Below are 12505 nucleotides of genomic sequence, written 5' to 3'. Positions count from 1 at the left end.
GATGGGCATCACGATACAAGACTATTTTGAATTACATTTTTGTTTAGAATTTAGTAACATTATTATTAGGGCCCGAGCACCGAGGAGCAGGCCAAAATGGCCTGCACCGAAAGGTGCGAAGCCCTATTGTTTTTGCTCGAATTTATTATTTATTTATTTATTTTTAACACTTTTGGGCATTTTGGGTGCCTAAACATACTCAAAAACTCTTGAAATTTGGCACAGACGTCAAAGTCGTCCGTCATTGCGACTGGGCAAAGCCTGGAACACGGGCGTGACAATGCAGCTCTGTAGCGCCCCCTGTAATGCAAAAACAAACATTGGGGCACAGATCGGGCAAAAATTTACGCACATGTACGCATGTACGAGAGTTGGTACGCATATAGATCTCATCAGCACGAACAACTTTCGCCCTCTAACATTTAAGCTCCGCCCAACAGGAAGTTGGCTATTTTGAATTGTTTGAAAAATGCATGTGTTGAACTTTTAAATACTCCTCCTAGGCGATTCATGCGATTGACACCAAACGTGGTAAACATGATGTCGAGACATTGGACTTGCTAAATTGCGAAGGGATTTTTGATATCTCGAACGGTTCTGCCATGGCGGGGCGACAAATTTATGGCGAAATCAGAGAAACACGAAGTGTCTAATATCTAAGGCAAAAAATGTTTTATTGTGATGCCATGCGGGGTGTTTGTTCGTCTGAAGATTCCGATCGCAACGATGTGCCTATTGTGAGTCTCAGGTATAGCGCCACCACCAGGTGCCAGGAAGTGTGTCAGTCATGAACTTTTAAATACTTCTCCTAGGGAATTCATACGATTGACACCAAACGTGGTGAACATGATGCTGAGACATTGGACTTGCTAAATTGCAAAGGGATTTTTTATATCTTTTTTATATTTTTTATATAACAGTGTTGCCATGGCAAGGTGACAAATTTATGGCGAATTCAGAGAAACAGGAAGTGTCTAATATCCAAAGCAAAAATTGTCTTATAGGGATGAAACGCAGTGTGTATGTTCGGGCAAGGATTCCGATCGCAACGATGTGCCTATTGTGAGTCTCGGGTATAGCGCCACCAACAGGCACCAGTAAGTGTGGCAGTCACAAAAGGTGGATTTTTTGACGGTTGCATGTGGTGAACTTTTAAATACTCCTCCTAGGATTTTCATGCGATTGACACCAAAAGTGGTCAACATGATGCAGAGACATTGTAGATAATAAATTGCAAAGGGATTTTTCATATCTCGAACGCTTTTCCCATGGCAACACGTCAAACTTTACTTTCATTTTCAGGCATATTTAAGCTCTTGGCATGCACTTTGGGTGCCTCAACATGCTCAAAAACAACGGAAATTTGGCACAGACTTCAAAGTTGTCGGCCATTAGGACCGGGCAAAGGCTGGAACACGGGCATGGCAGGGGAGCTCTGTAGCGCCCCCTGTAATGCAAAAACAAACACCGGTGCACAGATCAAGCAAACATGTACGCACATGTACAAGAGTTGGTACACATATAGATCTCATCGACCCAAACAACTTTCGCACTAAAACCATTTAGCTCCGCCCAACAGGATCTCGACCATTTTGGATTGTTTATAAAATGCATGCGGTGAACCTTTAAATACTCCTCCTAGGGGATTCATGCGAATGACACCAAACGTGGTGATCATGATGCCGAGACATTGTACTTGCTAATTTGCGAAGGGATTTTTGATATCTCAAACGGTTCTGCCATGGCGAGGCGACAAATTTATGGCGAATTCAGAGAAACAGGAAGTGTCTAATATCTAAGGTAAAAAATGTCTTATTGTGATGCCATGCAGGGTGTTTGATCGTCTGAAGATTCCGATCGCATTGATGTGCCTATTGTGACTCCCGGGTATAGTGCCACAATTGTGAAGGGATTTTTGATATCTCGAACGCTGTTCCCATGGCAACGCCGCAAACTTTACTTTTATTTCAGGCATATTTAAGGCTCTTGACGTGCTTAGATTAACCTAAAAGTTGGCACACACACATCAGAGTTGTCGGCTGTTAAGTGTGCACAAAAAGGTCAGTCATAGGCGTGTCTCCTAAGTGGCTCACTAGTGCCCCTGTTTGTCTAAAATGTGGGGTTTTCTTGGACGCACCATGTAGCGGTAAAAAAAACGTGCGAGGGCCCGCCATTGCTGCTTGCAGCTATATTTATTATTATTATTATTATTATCATCATCGGTTTATTGTACATTGAATAAGCAGTGTTGTAACAGTTGTGTTTCTGCCATTCATTTATTAGCTTTTGGGGTAACTTATAGAAATACTTAAAATCTCAGAGTTAGTACTTAACTTGTGTTTTTTCAAAGCAGTTTTACAGAGATAGTGCCTTACCCTAGTCATTATATAATATTTGTCTCTCATTTAATTATTCTATATCTATGAATATATGTATAAACATGCAGTCAGACTTCATACTTTTTAATAGAAATCAGGCTCTGTTTCCACGTACATGGTTATTTTTAAAAACTGAGAGATTTACCTTCGTTTGTGCCCCTCGTTTACACGCAAACGGAGAACTCGCCTCTGAAACCGATTGTTTCTAAGAACTCCGGCCAGAGTGGAGATCTTGAAAATCTTCGGTTGCACGGTTGCATGTAAAGTGAGACAAACGGATGTTTAAGCAGGCAACGTCACAGAGTATGCGCCAGAGCTCGCACCTACGTCAAAAGTGCGACCCATGTTTACATGTGACTGCTACTCTGAAGGCTTCCAAGATCACATTTATGTTCGTGCAAACTCGTTTCGTGTGTTTGTATTTGCAAATACAGCTGCTCCATTATGTCAGGGAGCAGAGACGAGTGCTCTGAGGTCAGCAATTTTACGCGTGTTTGACTTCATGCGGCGCTGCAACGGATGATGTCAAAGTACCGCGAGAGCGATTCGAAATTAGACCTCTACGTGTGATTCCTCAACTCGCTCTCGCTGTACGTTGACGTCATCAATCACCTACTGCAACAACTCCTCCCTCCAACATGAAGAACCAGTTCACATCACCACCAGCGCTGCCGGTGATTGGCTTACGTGGGCTTGAGTGTCTCTTGACGGCAAATATGCACGGGTACGCGTAAATAAACACTTTTCTGAAAACTGACATGTGTGCACAATATTATTTTTGAAACCGGAGAGGTTGAAATGTCCGTTTATGAAAATAGCCGCCCACGTGTAAACATAGCCTCAGATTATTAATGTGACAGCTATCTCTTCTCTATACATACACTTTTATTATGCAGATCTTTGTCGTGTTTCTTCTCAAATGCGTTATACTGTTTTATAAGAGAGTGTCTAATAAAGCCCTGAACCTCGGGAAAAAAAGGTATGGACGAAATAGACAGATCCTCGTGAGGACCAAAGGAGGTCAAGGGCAACGTAGAACATGTGCCACCTGTCTCCATCAGCAACCCAACTGGCTGTTGATCAGGTTGCTGAGAGCTTCTGATCAGTGCCAGCAGCCGATTCAGCACTGTTATACAGAGATTTCTCCTTCCGGAGCTTTGCCACCGCACCTTTAATGGGGCTCAGCAACAGAAGGGGGAGGGGTGATGTTCCCGGAGGTATGCAACCGTCTCCGCAAATCCAAAAGACCATACTATCCTTAGAAGTATGAACCCTCCACGAATGCAGCCTCACCGTGCACTCTCAGGCACGAGATACAGCAACCGTGGCCATCCCACATTTGCCATATTCGGAACTAGACGGACAAACTTACATCTTTAAAAAGACGCACTTGCCGAGCCACGAAAGAGTCTTTAAAAAGACACAAATTCAACTCGTGCTGCTCTTTTAAGAAAATTACTCTTTAATGCTGCGCTCGATTGATGAAACACACAGAGAAGTGCAACGCACACAATCAAACTCAAGTTCAAAACTGAAAGTAAAGAGGTGGAAATCCACGAGCCTTCGCTGTTTCTCCAACAACCTCAGGACAAAGTGTATCCCACAAGCAAAGAGAGCTTCTCAATAGCAGTTGATATGCCGGCTTTCGAGGTGAAAAGAGTGATTTGGTAAAGCACCTGCCTCTCATTAAATACTCGCACGGCTGGGCGGCGCCGGTAGATGGAAATACCTGCAAGCTAAGTTCATTGGTGTTTTGTCAGTTTCTTGAATTAGATTGGTCTCCGTGAAGCGGTTCCCAATTTGGCCAACATTCATGCTGGTAGTTTAGACTGTGTGAAGAGTTTTGAAAATGTGGTTTCAGTACTGGACAATGCTTGTTAGAAACTGAAAAAAAAAAAACTGTGACTCATGAACACTTTTCACAGGTTATAATTAAACGCTGCAGATGTAGTTCATCATACCTGAGACTGATGGCTTCTCTGTTGTTGGTATAACTGTTAATAAAGACACATGTAGATATTCACATACAGTAAGGTGATGTGATATTAATGCAGATTATTTGTACGTGTATTTGTCAGACCTTTAGCAGTCTTGCAGATATAAGATATCTGATCATCACAGCTGCTGGTGCTCCACATCCCAGTGTCTGATTGAACTTCAACACAAATTCTAACATTATCCGGCATCTGCGGTTTCCAGTTTGTGTAATCCACAACCGTATTATCAATCCACATCCAATCACCTGTCACACACAAACATCAGTTCAATATCTCTGTGATTTTAAATGTGTTGTATTGATTTAGATGAAGGCTCGTTCTGACCCTTATGACTGCGGTGAAGTCCAATCCAGACTGACTTGACTTTATCCTGCAGGATCTCCAGGTTTTGTCGGATAAACTGTGATTCTATTGGATCCTCAATACTCAATAAAGATGCACCTGAAATGACAGATAACTCGCTGTATCTGCTTTTAAAAACAATCATTCAAACGTTAAACTAAAGTTCTGAATGTTACAGCTGCTAAAGATGAGAAACAACAACAACACCACAGTAACATTAAAACATTTGTCCATTTACTGCACTACAGCCTTGGGCCATCAGAATGTGAATTTGATGATTATGAACATGAGCTGGACCCTGTGGCATATTTAAATCAATATGTAAACGATACATGTAAATATTAAACGGACGTTGAAGGAGGTTGTATTCTAATTTTGGTAAAATACCTGATTATTTAAAATCATTTGACCTGGTTAACTGAGGATAAAGGGGCTGAATTTTATTTTGAGGGTTATGAACTGTTTTATGTTAATAGAAATAACCGAAAAGGTGGTAGGGTGGCGTTATATATTTGTAGTGATTTGAAATGTAAAGTAATTGAGCGAATGACTATTGTAGTCGAAGATTTAATGGAACGCCTAACAGTTGAGATTGAAATGGAGACCCAAAAAAACATATTAGTTACATGTGTGTATCGAACTCCGGGGTCTAGTGTAAAAACATTTACAGAGAATTTGGAACAATTATTAGTTGGGATGAATGCTAACAAAATGTCTATATTTTGTGGTGATTTTAACATTAACCTGTTAAATGTATCAAGTCATATGAGTAGCTCAAATTTCTTGGATGTAATGTATAGCAGTGGCTTTCAGCCTGTAATTACCAGGCCTACTCGGATAACTTCAAATTGTGCAACATTAATAGACAATATTTTTATAAATGTAGTAAATGCCTTTAAAAGCGGATTATTGATCAATGATATAACAGATCATTTACCAATATTTATATCTCATTCCTGTGAAGTAAACAATAAGATGCAAAAACATAGTAAAGCTATTCGGATAAGAACTGAGGAGATGATAAATAAGTTCAGGTATGATTTATTAAAGGATGATTGGGATAATGTCTATAAAACTGATAATGTGAATAAGGCCTATGAAGAATATTTGCATAGATACTAAATGTTGTATATAATAAAAATTGTCCAATAAAAATATTGGGGGACAAAGCAAGGTCTGACAAGAAATCCTGGACAACAAAAGGCATTCTAAAAGCCTGTAAAAAGAAAAATAAACTTTATAGGAATTTTATAAAATATAGAACAACAAATGCAGAAAGACAATATAAGGTCTATAAAAATAAGTTAACAAGTATAATGAGAGAGGCAAAAACAAAAAGATTATTATACCAGCATGTTACAAGAAAATAAAAATAATATCAAAGGAATATGGAATGTGTTGCGGGATGTTATGGGGAATAAGGTGATTAATAGTTGCCCACAGTATTTAACAAATGAACAGAACAAAGAAATCCGGGTTGAAGAAATGGCAGAAGAATTTAACTCTTTTTTTGTTAATATTGGGCCAAATCTTATTAGATCTACCCATTTACATAATAAAGAGTTAATTGGAAAAGTGAAAGCAAAGTTGTACAGTCCTTGTATCTTGGAGAACTTAGTGAGGCAGAAGTAATTAGTATTGTGTCTAAGCAACCCAGTATCACGAAATAGCGTGACTATTTCACGCATGGACCAGCGTGACTGTCACGCTTTGCCGCGTTTGAGCGTGAGCATGTCACGCTTTCTGTTTGTGTCACTGTCACGTATTGGTTACTCAACTTTTTTGTCCTAATTTCTTACCATTGTCGCTTCGGTTTAGGGTTAGATTTAACAAACTCTAACCCCAACGTCAGGTGACAATTGGTTAAAGTTTAGAAAATATAAAAGAATAAGTATTGTATCTTTTTTTTATATAAACCAATACTTAAAGTGACAAATACTTAAAGTGACATATAACACAAGCACCAAATCTAACCCTAAACCGAAGCGACAATGGTTTGAAAATAGGACAAAAAAGTTGAGTAACCAATACGTGACAGTGACACAAACAGAAAAGCGTGACATGCTCACGCTCAAACGCGGCAAAGCGTGACATTGTCACGCTGGTCCATGCGTGAAATAGTCACGCATTTTCGTGATATAGGGTTGGTCTAAGATAAAAAGTAAAAAATCGTGGGATAATGATAGTCTAGACATGTTTATTGTTAAGAAAACCATAGACTGTATTAGTAAACCATTAACATATATAATTAATCTCTCGTTTAATACTGGTGTTTTTCCTGAAAAAATGAAAGTGGCCAAGGTCATTCCAGTGTTCAAGTCTGGTGACAGGTACAGTCTTACTAACTATAAACCTATATCTTTGCTTTCTCAGTTTTCCAAAATACTGGAGAAAATTTTCGTTAAAAGATTAGGTTTTTTCCTTGAGAAGCAATCTTTGTTATCTGATAGTCAGTATTGTTTTTCGGAACAACCGTTCAACCGCTTTAGCTTTGATGAAAATTACAGAGGATACTACAACAGAATTGGAAAATAAAATTTTTACTATTGGTTTCTTTATTTTCATTAAAAAGGCCTTTGACACCATTGACCATGATATTTTAATATCTAAGCTACATGCACATGGAATTAGGGGTATTGTATTAGAATTGTTGGCTAGTTATTTAGAAAACAGGGAACAGTATGTTTATTATGCAGGACATGTGTCCAAACGTTAAAAAATATTCTATGTGGAGTCCCACAAGGTTCTGTATTAGGGCCAAGACTTTTTATTTTATATATCAATGATCTTTGTGAAGTGTCAAAAATATTGCGTTTTGTTCTTTTTGCAGATGACACAATTTTTTTTTAGTTCTGGAAAAAATATAACAATACTACTGACAAAAATTCAAAGTGAAATGGTATTAATTCAGATTACGCTGCAATGCGAACTTTGTACTGTTCATTAATTTTACCATATATTTATACATATTCCAATTTTATGTATTGCTTGGAAGTGTGGGGTAACACATATGACACAAATGTAATGCCTTTAATTACTTTACAAAAAAGAGCTATAAGAATGATACATAGAGTTGCTCCGAAAAGAACACACTTCTGAACTGTTTATGAAGTCAGGACTGCTAAAATTGAAAGATTTTGTGGTGCAAATATTATTAATAATGCATAAAGCAAGATATAGTTTGTTACCACGAAAGCCGTAGGAGAAAACATGATTTTAAACAACCTTCAGTTAGAACTACTTTAAAACAAATGTGTATTTCTGTTGCAGGAGTTAAACATTGGAACTTCTTGGAAGGAGATTTAAAAAATTGTTCAAACATTTTACAATTTAAGTATAAATGCAAACAAGAAATGATGAAATCTTATGAAATTATTAGATAAAAAGTGTGTGTATGATTGTGTATATTAGGCCATTGTAATTTGAAATTGATTATTGCCATATGTATATTTTTTGTTATTTTTCTTTGAAATAAGTTTGGGGTAGGATAAATAAGAATTTATTCTTCATCCTACTCCTGAGCTTTGCACTGAATGTATGTATGAAATTTACTTAAAAAGTTAGCATTTTTTTTGATGAAACTGCAAGCGCAAATAAAGAATGATGATGATGACTACACATTCAGATGTGAGGAGTAAAGCTTAGTAAATGTCCAGTTACAATCCTAGGATTTGCCCTTGGAATAAAATGGTCTATTATTACCTTATTTGGAAGGGTCATGAATAATTATGTTGAGATCTGTTCTAATTCGCTGTTTCACAGCGAGGCTCATGAGCCTCATGTCAGTAACTCACATTAAGTAAACAAGCCTTATATATTTGAGGCTGTTTCATATGGAGTGAAAACAGTATCAAAACCTCTCACAAATACACACAAAAGTACACACATGTGCACGATAGTACACAAATGCACATAATAAATCCATATGCACGCACAGTAATTAACAAATGAATGCAGGAGATCCACACACACACACACACTGAAATCCACAAATGCACATAAAAAATTCACACACTGAAATCCACAAATGCACACAAAAAAAATCACACACTGAAATCCACAAATTCACGAAGGAGATTCACACTAGTGATGGAAATTTTCGTTCATTTAAGTGACTCGTTCATTTTCAGTTCGTTCACCAAAATGATTCGTTCTGATTCGTTCACTGATTCGTTCAGTGACCATTTCTTTATTTTACATAAATACGCCAATAGGTGGCGAATATGTGTGTCCTTATGTGTTATAAGACAATGAAAGACTTTTTACAAAAACTCATTCGTTTTAATAAAGCTCAAATTGTGAAATACTAAGCATAATTTTATCAAGCTACAGAATATATTAAGACACACGTAGTACATCTAATCTGGATTTGTTGTAAATAAAGACTCACGGCATGCCAGTTCAGTCAGTCATCAGATCCTCATTCACGAATCATATAATTTCGGTCATGTCGTCCATGACTTCTTTCAGACGCAGATGAATGACTGAAGTTCAGTGAAAGGTTGGATTCGTTCAGCAGCTCAAACCAATTATATATTCTTACTAACAGCCCAATCTCAGAGATGGTTGGCTCACGCTAAAAGAACAACAGCAGCCACACATTTAATTTGTTTTTACTACAGTAACCAGAGTGACCAAGATAGTTGTAGTAAAACTATATTAAACAGAAATATCACATTTTACTACAGTAATTAACTTGATAATCATTTGTATTAAGGTAAATAGTCAGCCTAAACATGGTTACTATAACTTCACTAAAATAAAACCACATGATTCTTTAACAAGATTGTTTACATTGCACTCGCTTTCTGTACAATCCCTCTCATTCATTAGGTTGTGCCAGTCATTCAGTTTGTTTAAGAATTCAATCTCTCTCTCATTCTTCAGACTCAAAACAGCGGCTCGGACAGTGAAGGGCATATTCATTCAGTACGTTTAGCCAATCATATGCTCGGCCACAGCTCATACTCGATTGTCATTGGCTCGTACTTTTGTCACTCTTTGAAGGCAGAAAGAATGCCGCGCTTCATTTGTCTGTGCTCCTCAAGAGGGGAGGAAAATTTCAGTGAACGAGAAATATGAGTCAATGGATGGCGTGAACGAGACGATTCGTTCACCTAAAAGATTCGTTCAAAAAGAACGATTCGTTCACGAACGTTACATCACTAATTCCTGAACACACTGAAATCCACAAGACTCACACTAACGTTAACATGTAAAAATTAAAATCAATCCTCCTTGAGTCTTTAACCGAGTGTGTGATTTTTGTGTGTGTATTTTTGGTTTTCAGTGTGTGAATTTTTTTGTGTGTACTTTTGGATTTCACTGTGTGAAATATTTTGTGTGCATTTGTGGATTTCAGTGTGAATCTCCTGTGGGCATTTGTGAATTACTGTGCGCGCATCTGGATTTATTGTGTGCATTTGTGAACTACAGTGCACATGTGTGTACTTTTGTTTGCATTTGTGGAAGGTTTTGATACTGTTTTCACTCCATAGTATCAGATCAAGATAGAGATTTTGAGGAACAACACATTTTTCGAATATTGTTAAGGGACGTTTCTGGAGTGGTAAGTTTGTGTGTTTTTTCCAGTATGGAGCTGCAAAACGTAACCGTAACTAGTAGCCTAAACGCAAGCATATAGCATTAACTAGCATATCGTGCTGACTCAGCAGTCACAATTTTGTGTTTAGCATTGTAACAACTTAGTTTTTAATTTAATGTGTTTTTTAATGTTGGGGCTTGCAATCTCAATTGTAACGTCACACTCAGTGTTATGTTGAGATTGATCTGTTTTCCAGCAGTTTTTTCATGCACATGATTTACATAAGAAGGAGGAAACAATCGTGTTTGAGGCTCACTATACATCATTACCATGTACAGACCTCTTATTAATGATCTATGTCTATATAAATACAGTTTTACATCATAGGGCAATTTAATGATCTCATTGAGAGGAGGATAAAGCGTCTCACCCATTCTCATACATTCCACTGTGGCTTTAGCCCAGTTGTCTTTCTTGGAGGTCATGAATGTATAGCAGTGTCCTCTAAACGGGATCCAACTTTTCCTCTGATCTGATTCGGGGCAGTTACCCGGCAGCTGAGGAGGATCTGTAGGGGCAAAAACTGTGGACCGTGTGAGGGGTTAGTATATCAAATCTCTCTAAAACTGAAACCGTCAATTAAAACCAGGGGTGGTTCTAGGATTTCATTCTTAGGGGGGCTTAGCCCTAAGTGATGATGTGAAGAGAGCATTGTGATGCCTTTTTTGCAAATTGGGACCACTATTATTATATTAATAAATTCATGTAGGCTACATACATTACTCTTCTATATAGTTCCAAGCCCCATAAAAAACTGTACAGATATAAAGGTATAAAAGTTATTTAATCACTATTATTTATTATTGTGTATCTTGAATTAAAGTTTATGTATACTATATGTATATTTAAAGTTTAATGAATACTAACAATTTATATGAGAATTTATATTTATACGCGTCAGACTGTACTTTTCATTATACATTCTAAATCAGTTTTACTTTCCAGATGTATCATGTATGCTTGTAGCAATCATAATCCGATATCAACAACCTGCACTGATTCTAAATATGACTGTAATAAATCATACATGACCCCTTTAGTTCCTGATTGGAAAATTAAAAGCTGTATGTTTTAAAACAACATAAGGGTGAGTAAATAATAGAATGATGTTTATTTTAGGGGCTAATAACCTTTATCATGACTATGAAACTGCTACAATCACTTTATCATCTCTTACCTGTCTCTGACCCCTTCAGTCTCTCTAACTATTTCTCCTACTGTTTGCTCTTCTTTCCAGCATTTAAATTTTTTTATATATCCATCTATAAAAGCAAACAAGTCACTAAATGTTGTTTATAGTCTATCTTTTGTGTGCGTTTCATATACAAAATGTGTGAGTGCACTGTGTTTGTTACATGTCAGGTGTGTGTGTTTGTTTGTGTGTGTGTCCGTGCGTAGCTTATGTGTGATGGCGGTGTTTACAGAAATGTTGTGGATTAAACTCAAAATAATAAATTTTCTTAATTGCACCAGTGCTTTAAGTGGCCCAAAGGATTTTGAAAAAATACCCATAGAAAGAGCTAACGTATAGAGCTATTGAACATAAATAAAATGGGCGAAAAGTATGCAAGTAAAATTTTCAACATGGTTAAATGCTGAAACTAGTTGTTCAGATAGAAAGAGCTTGAAAAAAAAACATTTAAAATGACACCAAGACCATGTCTATGGGTTCAAGAATAACAAAATACTGGCCATTTGAAACTCGAAAGTCATCACTTTATTTTGTCCCATTGTCTTGTACCTACAAAAAAGTATTGGAAAAAGCTTAAGGGCCTATGGGTAATGTAGTCTCTGCTTTTAAATTTTTTAACTCTTTCTCCGCCATTGAAAAGTTAACTCATCAAATGAGAGAAAACACTTCCCTGCCAATGACAAGTTTTTTCCCGCAATTCGTAGTACCGCTATTAACCACTAGATGGCGGTACCCAACTTATAAAACCTGAAATTATTCGCTTAGGGCAAACAGTTCAAACTAAAGTCCTTTACAAAAAAATACAATTATCTGAGCTTTTTGCTCAAATTTTTGTGTTTTTGAAGAAACCTTCCCATATTTGAAATGTGAACAAATGAAGGTAGGATGAAACTTTTTATAAAGCAGAGGATCTTTCTTAAAATCTCAATGGTAAAAATAAATGGGGAAATATTTCTGGAAGTAAAGCAACTAAACATTATCTAAATATAAA

At 37.1% G+C, this 12505-nt stretch overlaps 1 protein-coding gene across 1 annotated transcript in view; it reads right to left on the bottom strand.

Moving 5' to 3' along the window:
- Positions 1-12505, bottom strand: part of LOC135743924 (macrophage mannose receptor 1-like) — a 105003-nt gene that overhangs the window by 10640 nt on the left and 81858 nt on the right. Inside the window, exons 26-29 of the mRNA XM_065261829.2 lie at positions 10693-10845; positions 4700-4816; positions 4459-4620; positions 4340-4372 (exon numbers count right to left, since the gene is read on the bottom strand). Coding sequence (XP_065117901.1) covers positions 4340-4372; positions 4459-4620; positions 4700-4816; positions 10693-10845 — 465 coding nt within the window. The remainder of the gene's footprint in view (positions 1-4339; positions 4373-4458; positions 4621-4699; positions 4817-10692; positions 10846-12505) is intronic.

Source organism: Paramisgurnus dabryanus, chromosome 2 (assembly GCF_030506205.2).
Source record: "Paramisgurnus dabryanus chromosome 2, PD_genome_1.1, whole genome shotgun sequence".
Classification (NCBI taxonomy): domain Eukaryota; kingdom Metazoa; phylum Chordata; class Actinopteri; order Cypriniformes; family Cobitidae; genus Paramisgurnus; species Paramisgurnus dabryanus.
This window is presented reverse-complemented; position numbering and strand designations above follow the sequence as displayed.